Source organism: Periplaneta americana, chromosome 7 (genome assembly GCF_040183065.1).
Source record: "Periplaneta americana isolate PAMFEO1 chromosome 7, P.americana_PAMFEO1_priV1, whole genome shotgun sequence".
Lineage (NCBI taxonomy): Eukaryota > Metazoa > Arthropoda > Insecta > Blattodea > Blattidae > Periplaneta > Periplaneta americana.
The window spans coordinates 85,429,391-85,453,856 of NC_091123.1; the positions used below are offsets into that span (position 1 = coordinate 85,429,391).

At 34.6% G+C, this 24,466-nt stretch overlaps 2 protein-coding genes across 3 annotated transcripts in view; one reads left to right on the forward strand and one right to left on the reverse strand.

The window, feature by feature from the left end:
* SecS (Sec synthetase) overlaps window positions 1-22,664 on the reverse strand; it is a 71,641-nt gene extending 48,977 nt beyond the window's left edge. Inside the window, exons 1-4 of the mRNA XM_069830976.1 lie at window positions 22,553-22,664; window positions 22,026-22,196; window positions 5,510-5,639; window positions 1,883-2,026 (exon numbers count right to left, since the gene is read on the reverse strand). Of these exons, the coding sequence (XP_069687077.1) occupies window positions 1,883-2,026; window positions 5,510-5,639; window positions 22,026-22,139 (388 nt within the window). The 5' untranslated portion in view covers window positions 22,140-22,196; window positions 22,553-22,664. The remainder of the gene's footprint in view (window positions 1-1,882; window positions 2,027-5,509; window positions 5,640-22,025; window positions 22,197-22,552) is intronic.
* The window catches only part of LOC138703249 (grpE protein homolog, mitochondrial-like), a 42,361-nt gene continuing 40,539 nt past the window's right edge, over window positions 22,645-24,466 (forward strand). For both annotated transcript variants that reach the window (XM_069830977.1, XM_069830978.1), the window contains exon 1: window positions 22,645-22,801. In XM_069830977.1, the coding sequence (XP_069687078.1) occupies window positions 22,713-22,801 (89 nt within the window). In that variant the 5' untranslated portion in view covers window positions 22,645-22,712. The remainder of the gene's footprint in view (window positions 22,802-24,466) is intronic.

The window sequence follows — 24,466 nt, forward strand, 5'->3', positions numbered from 1 at the left end:
AACAGTACTCTTATTCAGAAACAACTCTCTGATGCATTAAGAATCCCATCATCGACATTAAGGACGATAATAAAAAATCGCGACTCAATCACTATAGCTGCGATATCAGGAGGATGTAAGCGCAGGAAACTGAAGTGTGGTAAACATAGGACTTGGAGTACATGCACACGGAAAACAACTATAAATGACTTTTTTTTTTCGAAAGAATTAAGTGCAGTACATATTGTAAATGTCTTTGACATACAGTACAATAATTACATAATGGAGTAATACTGTATTGCCTTTCATGAATCATGTATTTCAATAAATAAAAATGCTAATAGGTGCTGTATATAAGTCAAAATTAGTATACCCGCCTAATACGCGGTCCCGGTTAATACGCGGTTTGCACTCGGTCCCTTGAACCATCTTATCGGGGTTTCACTGTATTTAATGTATGTTTCTTCACATTATATGAATAAATTTTACACTGTCATCTAAATCTCCATCAGTGAAGGCAAAAGTACACCACATGGAACTCTTAAGTGTGTATGTGTAAATGTACAGGGCTTCCATTATATGTACTGACTGCTGGCGTGGGTGATTTGTTTCTCAGCCGCGGCAAGCCACTCCCCCAGTATAAATATACTGTTTTCTCGAACAGTGTACATTTGTTCACGAAGATGGTTAGACAGCTGACTCTAGAGCAACGCATTTTTATGTTGAAAGTTTATTATAAATACGAATCAGCTCGTCGTGTTCATGTGGAATTTATTCAGACATTCCCTGGTCAATTATCTCCTTCCAGAACTGCAATTCATGATATTGCGAATAGATTTGAATCTACTGGTTCAGTGTAAAACAAAAAGCACATGCAAAAACGTACAGTTCTAACAGAGAATAAATTAGACCAAACTGACGAATATCTTAAACAGTTGCCAAGAAAATCACTCCCGAAATTAGTACAAGTTAAGGTTTCAGTGTCCTCTGCACATAAAGCAACAAAATTGTTAAAACTGAAGTCTTACAAGTGTACACATGTCCACTGTTTACAACAAACTGCAGTGGCACGAGTGCATTATTGTGAGTGGTTTCTTTCATCAGTGACTAAAGGTTCAATCGACCCTCGGCTCGTGTTATTTTCAGACGAGGCGTGGTTCCACCTGACTGGTCGTGTAAACAACCAAAATACTCACAATTAGTGTTCTGAAAATCCATACCGTGTATAAGAAATTCCTCTTCATGATAGAAAAGTTAGAGTTTGTTGTGTTGTTAGCACAAGGCGAATAATCGGTCCGATTTTTTTACAAGTAGAACACACTTTGCCTACTCTTCATTGTTCTTAAATTGAGTATTTTAATTATTGTAAGGTTAAATATCGTATGCACCAGTAGAACGAATGAAATCAGAAACATTACAGTGGCCGAACTAAATTTTATACACGTTTTAAGTGGGGTTAATGTACGAGTGCAGCCAGCTGCGACATGTCCAGCTGCCGAGAAGCAAAACACCATGCCAGCAGTCAGTACATATAACAGAAGTCGTGAATATATCCAAACACGATATTGGAAATTGCAAGAATCAGAAAACATCTTATTCAACAAATTCCTATGAACTATATTTTCAGCCTTTTTAATTATATATATTCAAGAAACGTATGGCATAATTTATCTCAATTGAGTATTTACACGAATTGACACAAATGCATGCATGCAAATATACACACACGACAATTTTTTTTATAATTCTGCAGTTTTGGAAAATTGATATATGTACGAAATATATTTGCAAAGAATAATGGAAGAAAAGACTAAAATTTCAGCAATATCTGATATGTATTATATGAAACTCAAATAAAATAATTAGAAATTACAAATCTTCCTACTGAGCTCTCCATTCATACCCATAAAGCGGATGACATCAAGCACCAAAGAGTTTGTGAGTTTGTTCATAAGACTAGAACCAGCTGCTTTAGGCTGCACTTCCCCCAGGTCTCCTGATCGACCAATACCATGACCAAGCCGGTAGTGACGACGTGCAACCAGTGCTGTAATGAAAATATTGACATTTAACCCAGGTCATGATCTCATTCATTGTCGTTTATCTCACAAAATTGCACTGATACTTTTACAATAGAACTGAAAACTAAACACACACATCACTTTAATAATATATTTGTACTGATAAAACTTTGTAAATGAAACATCATAACTGTGACCAGCCTCATGGTCTAGTGGTGAGATCTTCTGGTTACAGTTCATGAGGTCCCGGGTTCAATTCAACAGGAATTTTTCCTTAAAGAGAATTATTCCTGTGTTCGTCCATGGTCTGGAATTTAGGTTAAGTTTAGATTTAAGACCCATTCTGGTGTCACATAATTATATGTGGTCATTCTTTCATATCTTCTTGATAACATAACTCCATCTTCCTGAGACCCCAATCTCAGAAGTGGGATACACATACAGCAAGCCAATTCCAGGAGAGAAGACTAGAAATGTCGAAAGATAACTTGGTGGCATTAGAAAAAAAAATCAGAACTGTTACAATCTGAATATGAAAGTGAAGTAACATACTATGTTACTAATGAAACAATTTGTGTTCTGACAAAACTGTTAATCTATACAAATTTTACAATTCTACAATTTGGAATTTCTTGTTAGAGATCTTTCCTTCTCCACTCGGTCCTAGAGCAGTGATTGACGGAGTTTTTGTCATCACACTTCTCTACCTGAAGACAAAAATTATGATAAAAATTCTGTCGATCACTACTCTAGGACAGAGCAGAGAAGGAAAGATCTCTAATGAGAAATTCCAAATTGTAGAATTTGATACACCTCCACAAATGCTCTTGCTTTGCAAATTTTACAAATAAATAGTATTAAAACTGTTTAAAAAAAATATTTCCTCAGTATTCTGATTGACATAAATTTTCGCAAATTCTCTCCCTCAGGTGACTAAATGAATTTATTTTGAAGTACAGTATTACATTAATTAATGTAATCAAACGTCAAAAATATTTAATGAAATAGATCCTTCTCAATCTGAAAATAAGAGTGAAATATTACATTACGTTATTAATTAAACAGTTACTATGATGATAATACTAGGCCATACCGAGAACTTCAGTACATTTCACTTAAAAATTAATATTTATTATTTATATTTCCACACAACAATTATACATTCATATGCAGGACTTGAGGTGGGGTGGGATGTGGTAGGATGGCATCCTGGTTCCTTTTGAAATGGCTTAAAACCATCCTGTTATTTCTTCGCACTTCCTAGTATGTAATGCATGTGTGACTCTATTTTAACTTACACTATTTAAACTACTGTAATATATTTATAGGTCTAGATGAAACACAGACTATACATCACATGATATATTTTCATAACTTATGTCTATGAATTAAAATGGGGAAACCATCCCGGTTCTTTCTTCATTCCACCTCAAGCACTGTTCATATGAAGATATTTAATTATAGAACATACTGGTAACAGTAACACTGTCATAGTTAAAACCTAACAAACAGACTTTTAATAGATTGTTGTTACTTGTCTATAGAATCCCAACATGTTGGGACTGATGGATATCCTCTATGCTACAGTATTCTTGGACATGTGAATATACGTATTTTTACACATTAACATCATAAAAACATTTGTAACATTATAATTTCTTATGCACTCTGTATGATATTATATTTCACAACCTTATCAGAGAAATATCTTTTTCTTACATGGAGTGAAAGATAATAAGGCAGCTGATTTCTTGGCCAAGAAAAGTTATCACAATATTCCAAAGACATCTGCATCTGTATCTTACTATTCTATCAAAAGAATAATAAGATCAGAATATAACTATTTAATAAAAAAATTACAATGCTCTGAAAGCAGTGGAAAAAATTGGGAGATATTATGCAATATACGTAACTTAACTGAGCTTCCACAAAAATTTGCAGTGGCAACATTCAGGTTACGTACAGACCATGACTGTCTCAATAAACATTTATAAAGAATTGGTATTACACAACCTCCTACATGCCCTTTCTCTAATCTTGATGAAGGTAATATAGATCAGGATCTTCTTCTTCACTGTCCAACTTTTACCCAGTTTTCCAGTCTTTCTGCTAAATATCAGAATGCAGGAGGGCAAATAACGTCAACTGCTCAACGTTAGATACAAACCACCCTTTTCTTGTAGCCCTGGAATTGGCTTATTGACAAATTCATCTTCACAATAAGCTCCATGCCCATCTAGAATTAATAAAATATCTGTCTTGATGATCTAAAATGAATGGAGTATCAATGAATTATCATATTTCTCTCCCTTCATGTATCCCAATTGAGACATCACAACTTGGTGATGATATTTCACCTTTCTTTATAATGAAAGGAGGGATATTATATTCCTACCGCATATGCACAAGCTATCACTGATCAAGTTATCATATATTACTTCTCTGCATTTCTTTGTAAGTAAATGATAAGTTTTTTCCTTTCCTTTATTTCAGGTTTATATATACAGTTTAATGGTCATTATATATAGATTCAGAATTTGGAAGGTGCTTGAGCGAGGTGACAATTTTGTACAATTTTTAATAAAATAATTTCACCTTTATAAGTCCTTTAACTCAGGAGTAAGAATGTCTTCCTGCCCTTTGTGCAATAAGACGAGGATGGCAACTCATAGAACCATACAACCAATCATAGCCTGTAGTCTCAGTTGCACACAGAATTCATTGTTGCTATGTTGTTTACCTCAGCAAATCACAAGAAAATTTCCTTAGTTCAGTCAAATTCAGTTCATTTGATTGAACCAAGCTTTCTTAAATTCAGTTCTAATGCACACTGTTGTTTAGAACTAAGCTACATTCTATGTCCAATATTTTCCATCTCAATGCTCAATGTGTATTACATAGTACATTGTACTTTACTGCTGTAGTCTGAAGTTTTAATTTTTTTAATTATCCTTCTGCAGGGCCCTTATTTTCCACTTTGTAAGAACTCCTTTGTGATCTTTAACTAGTGGCATCTGACACAAGACTAATTTTGAAGGGAAAAAAGCATAATAACGTAGTAAGTGTCTGCTGGCCCCAAATAGAAATGTTTCAAAGTAGAGGACCCAAGTATTAACAAGTATGCCTTATAATCAACAGATTAAAATACATATCCATAATCACACATTAACATTGTGATTGGTCAAGGTTCTTGGTGAAAAAACGAGTCATAGTTCCACTCAATGTTTCATTTGCACAGCAACAAGACATTAACAAAATAGGAAATTTTACATGACTAGTTATAAAGTGACATGGACGCTTATCCTGATATCATTACCAAACACCTCAGACAATACTGGTCTTCAGTATTTCAAGTACAACATACCAAGCAACACACTACTTTTCAAATGAGGTTGTATATAATGGTGTAAGAGTGGAGCATAAAAAAGCTTAGAAATGTCTGTCAGGTCCAACTGTCCACTGGCCCCAGAATTATTCTACATACAAGAATATTTATTTCAATTGTATACCTGACGCAATTCTAGCTTCCCTTTCACCTATTCCACAGTTTCCAGGGAAGTTATTGCTGTCCATTTGAGCCAAATCAGCAAGAAATAGTTCAATAGTGGTGTCATCCCATCCTTCTTCTGGCCATTTTCTCTGCAAACATAAATTGCAATTCAATAAAAGAGAAAACCAATTCCATCAGCTGGATAAACAAGATACATCTTTAGAATGTAGATTAAAATTACACCATTTGCACAGATTTTCCAAATATCTCAGATCAACATCATAGGAGGAGATACGGAGGACAGAGGTCTTAGTCTTACAGATTTAGCAGGGTGGTACTTGAAACACAAGTGCAAAAGTTTATGATGAACACACAAAATTAATGTAAAATATAAACAAAGATGGAGAATATCAGAACGATAGCTGCAAGGAAAAAATCAGTAAGTTGGTGATGAAGTGAAAGATGACACAACCATCACCACTATGAACTTTTCTAGACAAAGCCAATGTTACTACTGCAGCTTGTACTATCAGTAATGACACTGCCATTGCCATCAACTATGCTGCTAACCCAGATTCCCTGGTTCTATGGTCAGCATGGCGCAAAATGATAGCCTTAGTCAACATAAAACAACACAAAAGAGAAATGGATATAGGAAATAGGTTAATATCCATTTACTTGGCAGGAAATCATATTATTACGCTTTGGATTTTCAGCAACAAGTGCTTCAATGCTGAAACTGAAGGGGAGGATGGAGTAACTACTAAGTAAAATGCTATAGACATCAACAAACAGAACAATATAGGGAGCTGTAGTGGTCCACTTTTCTCCCATACGAAAGCAATTTTACTGCCTTACGTACAACAGCACAGGTGTTGTTAAATCCAACAATCGTTAATCTGAGAATTGAAGACCTCCCTCGTATAAGGGTGTGACCAATAAATCTATAATACATGTTTCAGGAGAAAAGAAAATAATTTCAGGAGCATATTTCTTTAGGCCTATATTTACTAGCAGAACCATTTGACTAATCAAGGATACAAATTTATTCAGCTATTGGATGCATTCATTTATTGTTATATGTTTAAAAATTTCTTTTTCTACCGAAGTCACATATTTAATTAATTTGAAGTTACACCCTTTTTCGAGGGAGGTCTTCAACTGTATTCCTTGCCAACACTTGCAAGAACTGAAATCAGGTATGTACTTATTAATACATAAATTTTCCTTTGTTTCAAAAGTCTTGAATTTCTGCATCTTTACCACACAAAAACAACTACATATTAACTTTCTTTCTCTTCCCATCTAGGAGCAGTTGCCCAATGATATACCTTCTCCTGCCATGTCATCTGAACTGAGATGAGCTGCTGTTCTTGTGTGGATATCTGCCTACATCAGCATATTATGATAACCCCCAAACGAAATGCATTTCCCACCTACACTGGCCGACCATGCTAAGGCCCACTGTATATCCAGGTACACCTACAGACAATGCCACATGTCTCCTGAACCAGCCTCCTCTGCATATCACTGACCGGTAATCAGAAATACTGATGAAATGGAGAAATGTTGATGCTTATATTGAGAATACAGGAGAGCCCCGAGAAAAACAAAAGCAACCTTGTCTGCCACAAGTGTTACTATGGATTTTTCAATGATAAATTCCAAGTCTGACTGGAACTCAAACCGGACCATTCTCATGATTTAGTTAAACGAATTTTTCTCCAAAGTGAACACAATTAATTTTGTTGATACCTATAAGGTACAAAATGTCTATGACAAAGTTCATGTTTTCTTTCCTGGCTAATCATTGCACAATTTTTCTATTTTAAATTACAGCTTGTACCGATTGTTGAATATCCCTAGTCATCAAAGTCTCATTAAATAACATAATAATTATTTCAGAGAGTGGCCACCATGAATTCCTACCAGGTTTCACTGCAAATGTGTGTTTAGTACTGTGAAAAATAGGCTGCTATCATGTTACTAGAACTGCAGTAGCAGCAGGAGTAGTAGTATCTAAATTTCCTCAGGCTATCCAATGGCCATTCTTTGGTATGTTACTAATATTTCAAATTTGTTGTATTTGAATGAGCACTGATATAAAATTTTAAAAACATTTTGTGCAAAACAGGAGATGAATTACACTCGTAAGATATCAGTATTCATTCGACTCACATGTTAGATTAATAGATTAATATTCTAGGCCTATTACATGGAATTTCCTAATGACATTGTCTAGATCGAGATCATAAGACAAATTTTCCAATAATTCCTTTCACTGCAGCAAAGAGAAGAAAAAGGAACAAGAGAGAAACAATAGAACAAAAAAATGAGAATGAAAATAAGCATAATAGAAAAAGGTGGCAGAGGATTCATAGAATCCCTACACTCATGGGTAGACTTGAGAAAACAAGGCTCTTGGCCCTGCTCCTAGCTCTTCTCCCTGCCTAAGCAAAAGCTCGACTCGAGCTGAGCTTTCTTCAGGGGCCCAGCTCTTCTCGAGCTTTATGTTTAGCAGAATGCCTTGCGGTAGATGTTATCCTCGAGAGTGACTTACAATACACTAACTAACCCAGCCTGGCAGTAAAACAAAGAAACAGAAATGACAATCTTAAATTTTACGGAGAATATTTACCTTTATTTATTCATATAGAAAAAAAAAATTGGTTTCTAAATCGAAATCATATATGCTTATATCATACTTGCATATTTATTTCTTTTCTTAAATCTATAACAGTTTTTAATGAAAATCACTAAATAAAATAATCTGAATATTTATGTACAGTAGTCAAATCCTTCCAATATGACAACTATCTGAAAGACAATAAATTACTTTTCACAGAGTAACACACTCAAAGTTTCATTCTTCTAAAAGAAACTCTTAACTGAACATATTTGTGGGAATGTCTTCAACTTAGTTTCATTCAATAAATATTATTTGTCACGTTCCCAAATGCAACGAAAATTCAAACTTCTATAACAAAATGTTGACTCTCTTACTAAACGTAAATAAAAGCTTGCTACAATCTTAATTATAATTATTGCAAAGGATTACTTCATTATATGTGTAGCAATGAATAGTATAACCTTGCTAATACAGGAACAACATGGTCGATTCCTAAGGAAAAGAAAGGTTGCTGTGAAGGAAAACCATATCATTCACATTATCAGGGTGCAAACTTGAATAATGTCTCTCATTGAACACAAACCCTGCTATACTGAAAGCGCGTTCGCTGGGTGCACTTGTGCCTTGCACACACAGAATTTTCTTAGCCACACGTGCTAGGTTGGAAAATTCCGTTTTGTGAGTCTTCCACCAGACGAGGATATTATCTTTGTGCAACGACTCATCCAAATTTGTGGCTACCGAACAGTAAACATTAATGTCTCTGTCGATTGTGGAGGATGTTTGTTTACCCTCTTTAGAAGAATTTAGATGTCAATAAACATGAACAGCAACTGAGAACTATGCAATGCAGGTACAGCTGCGAGCCTGCGAGTTAAATCCCATTGTCGGCTTCTGTAAGCTCGTGATCCTAGCTCCACATTGTGGGGAAATAAACTGACTTGTATTGCCGATTGCCTAGTAAGCGAGAAAAGGCCAAGCAAAGCTCGAGCAGTTCTCATTTCTACTCATGGGCAGTGCTGTCATGGTAATTTTTCTCTTGACCATATGCAACACCCCTTGTTTTCTCCCTTGAAATATATTTTACTCTCCTCTATCTCTCCGACTGTCATGTAATGATTTTTTTAATATTAAAGAAGAAGCAAAGAAATTGTTTTGCTTTACATTTTAATTGTACAACAAGCTTGATTTAAAAAATACACCATGTAGCTCTACCGTGGATGCACACTTGTCTCGATGAAGCTTGAAGTGTGTATTTGAATTATTTTTCAACCATTATTTTATATAATTCTAGATTCCGGTGCTGCAGAGGTGGACAATTTTTGTTTTTGAACATCAAACAAAATACATTAGGAACAGCAAAAGATGATCTAAGATCTGTAGATCTCTATGTACAAAACATACAAATTTTTTTTTCTCATACAATTAATTAAAAAATTGTAGGTTCCCATACAATGTATGGCCCCGTATGGCCTCCATGACAGCACTGCTCATGGGGAACATTTAAGTTGGTTGATAGCTGTATGATTGTATGGGTTTGAATGTTAGTAAATTATGTGTATGAAATAATCATTAAAAGGTGTAAACTTGAAGAACCTTTGTTTCATTAGTTTCAAATAATCGTAGGTCACATCTTGATGAGAATCATCTTAGCATGATCATAAAAAACAATCAATGCCCACTGAGTGCGCTACTCCATTATTTATTTATAATCATAAAGCAAAGTACTCGAACCTGTAATGAATATCATAACCAAGGCAAGAAAATAAATGCAGCATTTTCTGTTCAAGCCACTAGCAATATCCAGAATGTAATACATATAAAGGTGTTAAAAAAAAGTATCCAATATTTTAAGAGGTGCTAGTATGGATCAAAACAAGAAAATAATGTCTAATAAACATGGGTCCTACAACACATACTTTCTGTGATCTGAACACTTGTTCATATTGAGGTGCTCAATGTGACGTCCATTCATGGCAATGCATTCCTCTGTCCTTTGGCGTAAGAAATCACGCACTTTTTTAAATTGACTGGTTGTTCTTATATGTGCTGACATGCTTTGAAGATGCGATCCTGTAGTGTCTGCACATTGTTGATTGGAGTGGCGTAGACCATTTTCTTCATGTATCCCCATAACCAAAAGTCTAGGGGATTTAGGTTTGGGGAACGAGCAGGCCAAGGTGAGGGGCTTCCCCAACCAATCCAGTGATAATATGTTAATAAAGTCCTGATAACGAGCCCCAGTTAATCTCTGTGGTAGCACGTATGGCCCTATTAATCTATCACCAAGAATGCCTGCCCATATGTTGATTGAGAATAGGTGCTGATGCCTTGTTTCTTCAACTGTATGAGGATTTTCATCAGCCCACACATGCTGATTACAAAAATTAACAACAACATCTCTGCTTAACCCCCACTCATATTCACAACCAGACTTTTGTTTTCAGTATGCCTTGTGACGTATCATTATTCCATGCCAAGGGTGTCAACTACGGTATGAGTATCTGTAGTCTGTTGTGTTGTAGGGCAGAGAAATCCATTGCCATGAATGGACGTCACATTGAACATCTCCTATGAACAAGTGTTCAGATCTCAGAAAGTATGTGTTGTAGGACCCATGTTTATTAGACATTATTTTCTTGTTTTGACGCATACTATCAGCTCCTAAAATATTGGATAGTTCTTTTTTAACACCCTGTATACTATATTGTTTCGACTGATTATTTTTATCCTCAGAAGATGATCTGAATACAATTACTCGAAAGGGTACGAGACATCCACCACATGACTGCAAAAAATGTTATATGTATGTATTTTAGATATTCCACTTATCTCTTTCAAAGAAGAGTATGTTCGTACAAGAGTGTGACAAAACATATTCCAACACTAAGACTGAACATATACTTCAAATATACAATTTTATTGTATGTGGTCTTCTATAATTTAGAAAAAAGAAATGCGTTTATAATAAATTTAATATTTTAATAAACTTCATATAATTCGAACTCATAATTTTCTAATGATTGGAAACAAGAAAATATTACTCAGCAAAAGTGAGTAGACAGTAGACAAAAGCGGGTGGAACTTGGAACTATGTAATACTACAGCTGTTATATACGACCACTTGACTAGAGCCATGTACAGTTGTGTTCCCTTTCAGAAGTGAGTAGATAGCTATGGATAGGAAGCTAATAATAAAATTCACGAACAAGCTCATCGTGTTATTCACAATGTTATCAAGTTTGCAGATGTAGAGGAAGAACAAGGCTCGAAAATTCCCACTGAAAAAGCAACAGAATGAGCTGTAGAGTTTACTGGTTACAACAGATCAACTATTTGTAGAATACGAAGGGAAGGCCATCACAAACAAAGTGGTGAAGGCAAGATGAATAGTTCTTCCAAAGGTAGTCCCATTTTCTGCTAACAAGATTGAGACATACATGAACAGATGTATCATATGAAGGAAATTCCAGGAAAATAACGAAATTCATAAAGAAACTCCAACTTTGCGTAAAATGCATTTGACTTTTCTGGAAGCTATGAAACATTCCGAAAAATTGTGAAATGTGTAGGGCTTATATTTAAGCAATGTAAAAATTGCAGAAGTTTTCTAAACGAGTGCCCAGCACAATAACTCACAAGGCATTGTACCTTCCAACACTGAGGAAAAATAAAAACGGAGAAAAGAAACCTATTGTGTACAAGGATAAAACATGAATCCATATCCAATATACAGTACATAAATGCTGGCAAAGTGATATGATTTCAGGGATTCACTCATTCATAGTTTTCTTCCCAAGGGCACATCTTTCACTGCAAACTCAGCATTCTCCAATGTTTTCTATTTTCTGCCTTTCCCTTAGTCTCCTCCTAAGAACCATGTATCTTAATATTATTTATCATCTGATATCTTCTTCTGTCCCGAACATTTCTCCTGTTCACCATTCCTTCAAGTGATCCTTCGTAAGCAGTTTCTTCTCAGCCAATGACCCAGCAAATTTCTTTTTCTCCTCCTGATCAGTTTCAGCATTATTTTTTCTTCATTCATTCTTTCTATCACAGCTTCGTTTCTTATTCTTTCTGTGCATTTCACATGCTCCATTCTTCTCCGTATCCACATTTCAAATACTTCTAGTCTTACTAAGAATGTATACAAATGATAATCCTGGACAGCACTTGATGTTGATTCATGCAGGAGGTGAAATGGCATTTATTTTGGGTGCATGTTTAATTTACAACTCAAAATTGAAGACATCTGTCACAGTGAAACAGATGCTGATAATTTTAACAAATGGATAACAATGCAGCTGATACCTGGATTACCCAAAGAAAGTACTGTTGTCCTTGACAGTGCGCAATATCAAAACAAACCACTTAATAAAGCACCTACTTCTAATAGTTTAAAATCAAACATTCAATCATGACTTAAGGAAAACAATATATGGCATCATGAAGAAATAATGAAAGTAAAGCTTTTCCATCTAGTGAAACGATTTCGATCAAAACCCTTCTATACCATCAGCAATATTCTTAAAGACAGGGACTTTATGCCACTTATCTTACCTCCTTTCCACCCAGATCTGAATTCCATTGAACTAATTTGGAATCTAATACAATGAGAGTGGCAGGAAGAAAAAAAAACATACCATTGTCAACAATGAGGACACTGAAGACTGGAGAAAGTCTGTTGAGAAAGTGGGAGATATAACTTAGATAATTGTTGTATTCTTTGTAGCTTGTAAGTTCATTCATATATATATATATATATATATATACTTTTTGCTAGTTGAGTGGAAGAGAAGGCCCTATGGCCTTAACTCTGGCAGCTAAAATAAGTCATTATTATTTTTTTTTTTTTTCCTTTATTGTGCTAAAACAGCATGTTCCATTGCATACAAGAATTATTATTATTATTATTATTATTATTATTATTATTATTATTATACAGCAGATATTTATTGGGAACAGGATGTACTAACTGAAAAAGTCGAAAGGATTATTATTAACATTGGACTTCTAGCAGTGAGGAATTGGAAGAAGATGAAGAGACGCTGGCCACTCATGGTTTTGACATGAAACAGCAAGTGACATTGGTTCAGACACTGCAACTGCTAGTGACTCTGAGAATAGCTTCAGTCAGTAAGTTGTAACAACAGAAACATTGTCATTAATTTCGTTTAATCTAAAATGTTGTTTCATTAAATGTTATTATACAGTACTTATTCCAAATATAATTTAATTATATACTACATAGTATTCGGGTAGGCTCCTGAACCATGAATGTGAGAATGCCTGATGCATCTGTTACTTGTCCAGAGCCAAGACGAATAATAATAATATAATAATAATAATAATAATAATAATAATAATAATAATAATACAATCATCATCACTGTCATAAGATATAATTATCGTCATTTCTTCATTTCAAGACATCTGAAAGCATTGTGAGTAGTGCCAGTTGTCTCTATAGCCTGACTGTACTGTTTCAAGTTCAGTTTCCAATGTAAATAGTGCAGGTAACGAGCGACCTTATCTTCAGGCTTCTACCTGCCTTTGTTGGGAAATACATGAATCTTAAATGGAAGGAATTAATCCTAATTTTCACAAAATTTTCATCTATTGACTTGAATTTGATTCTAAAAAGTAGCTTTTTTTTTAATTAGTTTATTTGATAGGCTCTTAATGGGTTGATGGAAAACCCAGGGAAAAATCTTTATCAGATAAGTTGTCCCAATCATAATTTGAACTTTGGCCTGCACATTTCATAGTCAGTCATGCTGTTACTCTACAACAGTTGACAAAAGTAGCTTTTAACAATGTAGCAAACAAACAACATAATTAATAATGACATCGCAAAGATGTCATTGGTAAAAAGTAAAGGTAAATATGATCGTTGCAGTGCAGGAGGATAGAATTTCCTGACTTTTGTGATCACAGCATAGGACAATAAGATATCAACATTGTCCTGAAGATATAATAAATCGTAATATTCATTTTATAGAAGACAGGATGAGGTCCAGAACATTTATTAGTATGAAAATACTTGCTCTACTGGCTGGGCCATTTTGCCACTGTGTTACAAGCAGGCTTTCCCTAATTAGCATGAGATTTTTCTGATAATTCGTAATTAATATTAGTGTTTAGCAAATTACAGTGAAACTTCGACTTTCATTATTTCTACTAACCATTGACAGTCACTGAAATTCTACTAATCGTCAATTTTACTGGATTATGTACTAGTATATTTCTCCTACATGACTAACAATCACACAATCTCGAACATGCAGCCATGCACTCAATCAAAAGATGAAGGTTATTAAACAATCAAGTCTTCATAGTTATTCCAAACAACAAGGTGAGCCAGCAGCTCAGAATCCAGCCGCTCACTTAAAAAAAAAAGAAAAAGACATCATTTACTTCATGAGTTTTCACTTCTCGAGCCCATGAGGAATTCTCTTAATCTTCTAACTTCCTCTAATGTCCTACGCTTAAGTAGCATTTCAGCATGTGGATCTGCCTTCCAAATTATTGTAAATAGGATTACTCTTTAAATCTGCTGATATACCATAAATGACAGTTTTCAATCATATTTATTAAATTATTACATATTGTTTGCAGTCATCATAATGTAAATATATTTTGTAAGGTTATAAGCGTTTGTTCCTATACATGATCACGACATTTGATATCCTGTTGTTTCACTGCCTCTGTCACATAGGCACCTAAGTGTGCATCAGCTGTTAAAGGCTCCCTTCGACCAAAAATCATATGTTGGGATTATCATAACAGATTATAGTTTTCTGTTTACTATGAGCAATGACAAAAACCATGCCTTTCTTCGACGACTATGAGTCCAGTTACAAGTCACTAGCTGCTCTACTGTTGTAAGTTCTTATTGCGCGTATTGCAGCTAATAATGCAATAACTGTTCCTGCATAAATGCACAGATTTTAACATTTTTAAAATTAATCCCTACCAGTTTTCAGATGTCGGAAAATGGAGAGGAAGACAATGCTGGTGTTAAAAAAAGTATCATTAAGGATAAATGAACTGATGACAGCAGAAGTGGTGTAAGTCAAAAACTGTAAATGAGGGTTAAGTAAAGGTTCTATAAAATACAGTGCAACATAGCAATTTATACCTCCTTCGTATTATCCACTGATTACTAATATGTTCAACTAAAATTGACCATTTCACTAAAAATAGGCTATATATATATATATATATATATATATATATATATATATATATATATATATATAAAATTAAAAATATATGTTTTCATCATGTTCAACTACACTGTTACAAAAATTACTCACACCACTTGGATGATGATAATGATGATGATGATGATGATAATAATAATAATAATAATAATAATAATAATAATAACAACAACAACAATAATAACAAATATTTTTCGGAATATGTATTATATGTCTTTCTCGTGTTAAATTTTACTGTACCCGGTTAACAGGCTGAAACATATTAACCAGGTATGGTAAAATTTAATACGAGAAAGACATATAATACATATTCCAAAGTGATATAGTCGGCCTTGGTAGTGTACTTCGTATAGCGCTGGAGGTTGCGGGTTAGATCCTGGCCCAGGTCGATGGCATTTAAGTATGTTTAAATGAGACAGGCTCATGTCAGTAGATTTACTGGCATGTAAAAGAACTCCTGCGGGACAAAATTCCAACACACTGGCGATGCTGATATAACCTCTGCAGTTGCAAGCGTCGTTGAATAAACCATAATCTTTTGAATTTTTTGTGTAATCAAGATGTATAATCAAGATAAGACGATAATATTTTTATATTAGATTGCACTGTAATTTCTATTCCTAATTATGCTTGTTATGAAGGCAGAAGACCTTGGAAAGAAAAAAAGAGAGGGAGAGAGAGAGAACAAGAAAATATTTGAAACATATTAGGCATGTTCTTAAACTCAGCGCACGCTCGTACGCATCCATCGACAATTCATCAGAACGTTCTGTAACTCAACGCTGAAATCCATCAGCTCGGTCCTATTTCCAGCGCTGTATGCCTCGCTGAACTATTGGCTCCATCGTTCTCTGGAGACTGATGAAAGTGATGGATACCTTCTACTAACCTAAATGTGCAGACAGCCAAATGAGTTGACTGAATATGGAGCTCGCCGCTTGTAACATTTTAGTAAATAAACTTATGCACGAATCTTCCGATTCCACTGTTTCTAGCGACAGTGATAGCGATATTGATCTATTATCTGCAATCCGCGAGAAACATGTAAAAATACATAATTATTTTTCCATAATATCACAGTATAGCGATTTTGATTTCAAATCGCATTTCAGGTTATCAAGAAGTTCAGTAGAGGTAAATATGAAATGAAATTAGATTAAAACATTTAATTTTGTATTATGATACATAATTATATTGCAACTAAATAATTTGAGTATATTTCTTGCGTTACAGATTTTGATTCAAGATATTGAAAGCCACACTGCCAAACCAGGCCGGACGGGAATTCCCGTCAAAGATTCGCTACTACTGACGATATGGATATTAGCTAATCAAGAATCTTTTTGTTCAGTTGGAGATAGGTTTGGCTTAAGCAAGGGAAATGCCTACACCATATTTATTGACATGTGCAAAATAATGTCACGGAAAATTGGGAAATATATTTCATGGCCTACGGGACAGAATGCAGCGAAAAACGTGAACGATTTTAATTCATTGAGAGGACAAAAAAGTTTTCCGCGTGTTTTCGGCTGTGTTGATTGCTCACATATCCCAATACCCGGACCTATCAATGACAATTCCTTCTACAACAGGAAAGGTTTTCATTCCATATTATTGCAGGGAGTCTGCAATTCCAAGCAAGAATTATGGATGTATTTTGTGGATGGCCTGGTTCTGCACATGATGCTCGAATGTGGCAAAACTTGCCAATTTTTTTAAAATTAGATGCAGGACATGTGCTACTTCCACCAAATTCATACCGCTTGGGTGACTCTGCATATCCATTAAGAGAATTCATAATGGTCCCATTCAGAGACAATGGTCATTTGACCCCCAATCAGAGGAAGTTCAATAAGAGGCTTTCCAGTAGTAGGGTTGTTATTGAACAGGCATTTGGACGTTTGAAGGGTTTGTTTAGGAGATTGAAATATTTGAATGCTGTCAGGTTACAGTACACAAAATATATAATATTAACATGTTGCATATTGCACAATGTATCCCTTAGGGATGGGATTGTATGTGAAGAAATTGACGAATGTTGTTTTGATGATTTCGAAAATGGTCCTGAAAATGGTAATTTGGAACCAGTAGGTGCAGTGCAATTAAGAAACACAATAATGAGTACATTAGTATGATTCTTTATTAATATCATACACAAATGTAATGGGTCTTCAAGTATAGGATTAAGCAAATGTTATTAAAAATGTTAAATTAACAAATTAAATATCTTCATCGTGTTAATTAACACTAATATTCAAATTGTTAATTTAACAAGGTTAATATCATTAGTCATTCATATTATCATTAATGTAAATACAAATTGACTACGTTATATAAATTAATTGTGTGTTATGGTGTAGTATTAAGATATTGTTATTATTATTGAACTTGTTAAATTAATAAATGAAATATCTTCACTGTGTTAATTAACACATATAGGACTAACAAAAAGAAACAAACTAGAACTGCGAATAATCAATTGGAGGTAGATCATAATGACGAAGTTTTAGGGCACAAAGCTTCCAGGTAACGGCAGACAGAATTACTTCAGGGGAAAAAGGTTTAATTTCTTAATTTAACAAGCTTAATAATACCATTAGTGATTTGTTTGATTCTTGATTAATGTTTATCTAACAATGACTATGTTATACTAATTGTGTCCATTGTAGAATTAAAGTAATGATATTATTAAGCTTGTGAAATTACTAAAGTAAATATCTTCACGGTGTTAATCAACACCGTGAAGATATTTAATCTGTTAATTTAACAAGCTTAATAATACCATTAGTGATTTGTTTGATTCTTGATTAATCTTAATCTAACAATGACTATGTTATACTAATTGTGTTCTATGGTGTAGAATTAAACTAATAATATTATTAAGCTTGTGAAATTACTAAAGTAAATATCTTCACTGTGTTAATTAACACTGTGAAGATATTTAATCTGTTAATTTAACGAGCTTAATAATACCATTAGTGATTTGTTTCATTCTTGATTTAATCGAACAATGACTATGTTATACTAATTAATTGTGTCCTATGGTGTAGAATTAGACTAATGATATTATTAAGCTTGTGAAATTAACAAAGTAATTATCTTCACTGTGTTAACACTGTGAAGGTAATTTTATTAATCTGTTAATTTGACAAGCTTAATAATATCATTTGTGATATTGATATGCAGTCGTTAAAAGTGTGAACGTAATCAACAATAAAAGTAATACAACAATAAGATTAATATTCTAAACTTACTTCTACATTTATTTTCTACACATTTTTTCTTTTACTCCTTCCTTCCTGAAATTGCTCTTGCTAATTCTAAAATAGATTCTATTTCCCTCTCCTTCAACCGTAATTTCTCCCTCTCCATTTCTTCCTTCCTCTTCTCCCTTTCTTCATGCAACTGCAGTTTTTTATGCAGATAATCACCGACAGTCATTTTCCTTTTACGGGTGGATCCTGATGATGCTGATGAAGTTGAAGAAGTTGATGCTGAAGCTGAAGAAGATGATGTTGAAGCTGAAGATGTTGATGTTGAAGCTGAAGAAATTTATGTTGAAGCTGAAGAAGTTGATGCTAATGATGATGTATCTGTATCATCTTCCATCATACTTCCCCCAAGCAATTCAGTCTGTGGCGAACTAGATGCCTTGTGCCCTAAAACTTCATCCATAATCAAGAAATATTCCCAATTAATTGACCCTTCACCAGTTTTTGTCTGTTTCTTTTTATTGGCCCTGTATGTGGCCAACAAATTCCTATATTTTATATCGCACGCCTCCCCAGAAATGGAAACAGTCGTAGCTTTGGATATTTCATGTGCAATGTCGTTCCACAGTTTCTTCTTTTTACATGTGGGACAATTGAACGACGATTCATTTTCCAACCTTTTATTTAGCAGTAGTTTTGCTAGATTATGCGTCCACTTCAACGCAGAGTCAGACGAATCCGAAACTCTTTCAACATGCAGCTGGCTAACATCGGATCCGAATTCTTTTAAAGAACCATTTGCCAACGCAGCTTCTATGTAGTTCCTTGTAAAATCATCATCTGAAATGAGATGTGAATACGTGATTATATAAAAAAAGTTATAGGTTAGAATGTGAGAGGCTCATTAAATAAGCTCGTCTTTAATTAATTTGCCTACAATACGCAATTATCTGACAGAAATAAGTTACATTACCTGTACGAAGGAGGTTGATATTTTCATCTGTATCTTGAAATATTATTTCGACTCCATTTATTAAAAAGTTTGCCATTTTCACTTTCGGAACTTTCAAGCGTCTCTATTGTACTGTTCTGAATTCCAGCGATTCATCATATCTATCGAACATAGATCGATGACGTCACTGAGGGAATTCAGCGCACTTTTTCCAATGCATTTAAGAACATGCCTATTTATTACTTTACTTACAGTATGGTTTAAAACTCCTTGAATCTGGAGTATTGAAGATGGCTGAATTCCTGAAATGATTCTGATTGAGGTACAGGTGTAATGCATTTTGGAATATTAGCCATATAAGAGTTCTCCTCTGAAGACAATGATAACTCATCTTTCACAGCTGATATAATTGTGTTTATTACATTGTCCCTCTACGAGTCCTCATCTTCCTCTATCTCTGTCGAGTCCTGGTCTCTCTCTTTTTCTCTGTTATATCCTGATCTTTCTCTTCCTGTCTGTTATGTCTTGATCTTTCTCTTTCTGTTGGGTCCTCGTCTCTCTCTTTCACTCAGTCACGTCTAGGTCTTTCTCCCTCTCTCAGTCATCTTGATCTTTCTCTCTCTGACATGTCCTGGTAATTTATCATCTCAATTTCACGTCATAGTCTTTCTCTTTCTCTCTCTTTTTCTTTCTGTCGTGTCCTGGTCTTTCTCTTCTCTGATGTGTCCTGGTATTTGTCTCTCTCAATGTCATGTCATATTCTTTCTTTCTCTCTCTGTCGTATCCTGATCTTCCTCTCTTTCTCGAGTCTTGGTCTTTTCTCCCCCCCTCTCATGTCCTAGTCTTTCTCTTTTTCATGACCTGATCGTTTCTTTGTCTCTCTCTCTGTCGTGTCTTGGTCTTTCTGTCTCTGACATGTCCTGGTCTTTGTCTCGCTCAATTCCGTGTCATATTCTTTCCATCTCTCTCTGTCATGCACAGGTCTTTCTCTCTTTCTCTCTTTTCTTGTGTCCTGGTCTTTTTTTCTCTCTCTCTCTCTATTACAACTGAAAACGCAACAATATGGCAGATGTTGATTGTTAAGACGTATTTCTCACTGATGTATATTGTGCTGCAAGGCTGGCTATGAGACTGCAGTTCCTATACAAATTGGTTTGGATATACTGAATCATTCATATTCTAAGTCAGCATATTACGTCACTTCTAGTCTGTGAAGTCCAAACATTTTACAGATGATCAGTTTTAATCAAAATATACCACATATTTAAATATATGCTGTAAGAGGAAATTAAACAAGACTACATATAATTACTAACTTGTTCATGATTCAAACATCGTCTGTGACAATCATAACAATGTGGTTGCTAAAGCAGTGATGCTGACTTGACAAACATGTCATATAAGCTTACCACCACAATTAATCCGCTGTGTAACTTTAAATGTCATATTTACAGACGCGCAATTGGTAGGATTATACACACTATAAAATCATATGCACCTTAATAACTAATTCTATCTTGACTTCAATGTATTTCCTAAATTATGAAGCAAAATTCTCATCTGAAGGCAAACAGCCTTATCTAGATTAAAACAATTGTTTCGTTTCCTCTGTCAATGCTTAGAAGTTATAAATTGTTTCTTGTAACGATCGTGTTGCAAACCAATCAAGGTCAAAGCTTAAAGAAATCAAATTCTTATATCCAATAGTATTACTGCACTGATGTAAAATGTATTCGTTCTGAAGAAGGCCTATATATAATAGGCTATAATCTATAGATTTCATGCAACAAAATTATGGAATGAGAAATGAGAAGTTCCTCTTTAAATTACGAGTATTTTTATACTATTGTGTTACCACGCTAAGGTATAGATATATTTACGTAGGCCTAGTTGGCTTTTAGTCGAATCATATATACTGTAAACAAAAGAAAACTTGAGTGGCAACACCAATTTCGCACCAAAATAAGGGTGGGGAAATTGCTGTGAAAGTCATGGCTGGTGGAGAGATAGGATCGCATGTAAGCTTTTTCGTAGGTACATAGATAGACAGAAAGCGAGTTTTCATAAGGTCGAATATTAGTGACAGGTTAGATTTCGTTAATTCAGACTTTTAATATGCTTAGCATATACGGATTTTGGTCGGTAGGTGGGTAGGGATAGCAATTTACCTTCATTTGGTTACGCAATTGTAAAGAATTGCACTATGTTTTGTAGCTAATGGAAAAAGCAGCATCATTTTGAGACTCCTGAATACAAACATGGTAGGCCTACTTCACATAAACTTATAAACTTACATATGTTAAGATTCTATTAATACTTAGTGATTAGACCTATGACCTCTTGATTGTTCCGGAGTTCGGTTAAGCTATATTTAAAGTAACAGAGAGGTAACATACAGTAACATTCGGCGAAATAAACACAATTAATATTGTACACTATGTTTATAACGCTGTATGCCAAACTGGTAAACAATATTGTAAGATTCGGTTTTCCAATAGCAATAGACGACCCACCTGTTCTATGAGCTGCCGTATGAGACTCTCTCGAGTTTTCTTTGCTGCTGCTGCCTGTTGCAGATAGGTTGCTGGGATAAGTCGCTCAGCTAGAGTAAAACTGTGGCTGTTCATTTTCCGATGTCAACCTAGGCTGCCAACGAATGCTTAATCACTCCAATGTCAACATTTCTGAAAGAAATAATGTTATCGATAAACGTCTTAAAAATCAGCATTTCGAACATAATTACGTTTGTAACTTTTAACTATAGAGCCGAGATTACACTGAACGTGGAAAAATATGAAATTAAACACCTGCTACATGGACATATAATGCATAAATACTTCAAAACATTATTTGACTTTAATATCAGGTCATGAAAAGGTAACACCGGCAATATCTTAAACTTTTTGTGCCGCACCATATAACTTCACAATAGACATAAAATTCTTTTGTGGAAGGATATGTATTTCTGACTTTACATGTTATAATTAATGTAAACTGTTTAATAAGAGTTTATTGTAACTTTAACCATGAAATCACTTACCATTCATTTCACTTTCCCATCCCAATCATAACATTCGATACGCTCGAACATTCGTCGAATGTTTTTGTAAGTTCTAAAATCCCTTCGTAGATATCGCTAGTCATCTCATTACATCGCTGTATTATCTATGGCTTACATCATCTCGCAATCTTCTTGAAACATGGCATCATTGGTTGTTCCTGTATCGTTAAGATTTGGGCGATTTATTGGTGAAAATGTAGTCAATATTGGAAAATATGGTACTGCAAGGTTCGTATACTTCCCTTTAGTTATATTTCTTCGAAATGTTATGCGGCTATTCTTATACAATTGAATAGAAAAGTTTTCATTGCCTCCAAATTTAAACAGGTTTCATTAAAATCTGAATTAGGCCTATAAAATATTATCGGTTCATAAATGTATTGTTATTAAAATGTAATAAAATTGAGGCCTAACTGTAATGTGACTTACGTGTAGTGTGTGAAACTCTTATGTCATTGTTTGGATTTAGACATTCTGGTGTATTGCAATGTGTACTGTGCCTACTAAGTATTTTTCGTACAGTAATGACAAATTTTATTGAATATTTCTTGAAGTTCATGTCTTTAATGCATGTATTGCTGTATAAATGCATGTTTTACGGCACTTGTTTAAGTAATATTGTAAACAGGCCTAGGTGCTCACTTTAAGAAAAAAAACTGTAGGTCTACGTATTTGAGCTTGCACTCCTTTTACTATAGGTCTCGCAAGCACGGAATACCGACGGAAGGAATGCGAATCAAACACTGCGATAAGGAAGAGCGGGCAACAGGAAAGGTCACGAGATAACTTTAAAAGATATTCAAGAGTACAGTCGGAAGAGAAATGACATCGATAGAATCAGTCTTTCGTTGTGAAAGTTACATTACGACTTTAGTTTGTTCCATTGCATGTGAATGTGTGTCTTGTATCGAGCTGTATTATTATTTCATTCGTAAACATATGTTGCGCGTTTAATTAGCTTCGAATTTTTTTTCTTGCTACGTTGTTTATTTCCACAGCGATGTCCTCGTTTGTTCATCTTCTTGGAAGAGACAGTACTTCCATCGGCTCGCACCTCTCTCCTCTTGGTGTGCCTACATACACGCATCAAAACAGACAGCAACGCCACCATTGCTTTTCGGTAATCGTTTCTTGCGCGAGCTATACCTATGGCTAATTTAATAGTCACACTTGATTTTGACAGTATCATTACAGCATTTCGGGGAAAATTTCAGTATACGGATTCCTTACTGAGAGTTATAGGCTATCTTGAAATACTAAAAAGAGCGCACAAGGTTGAAATTTTGAAGTAAGAGGGAAAGGAAGGAATACGTGTTCTGAAATTTATTCGTTATTCTTGTGGCTTGGAAAACAGTCTACACCAATTGAAGTATTTTTTTTTCCCCCCCAACAATCAATATCAACCTAATAATTTACATGCTATTTTAAGCGTTGTAACCTAATTTTGTGGAGGTAAATTAGTTGAAATTATATTACTTAACTGTCTTCTGAACTAGGTACTTAGTTTTAAATTTGTACTGGTAGGCCTAGCTGCATAATGATAGCCTAGTCTGTTATTACTAGAAGTCTAGTTCGCTAAATTGCATTGCCGGCTGATAAAAGGTAGGGCAGTAAGAGTGATGCTTGTTAACAAGCAAGGTGCGAGAATGTCGGTAAGGAAGAACTCAACTCAGGTTTATAGGTGAATATTAGAATGGCTGAGTGTTGCGACTCTGAGTGACAGTCTTCCCGTGGGGATAGTTGAAGCAGTCTCATCAAAAGATTAACTCAACGACGAGCTCATTGTTCGTACTAAATAAATAAATTTAAATACATTCGTTCTCTCCCAAAGCAGTAGTCTGACAGACTCAATGGAAATGAATTTGTCTATGAAAAAAAAATATTATAAGAGTG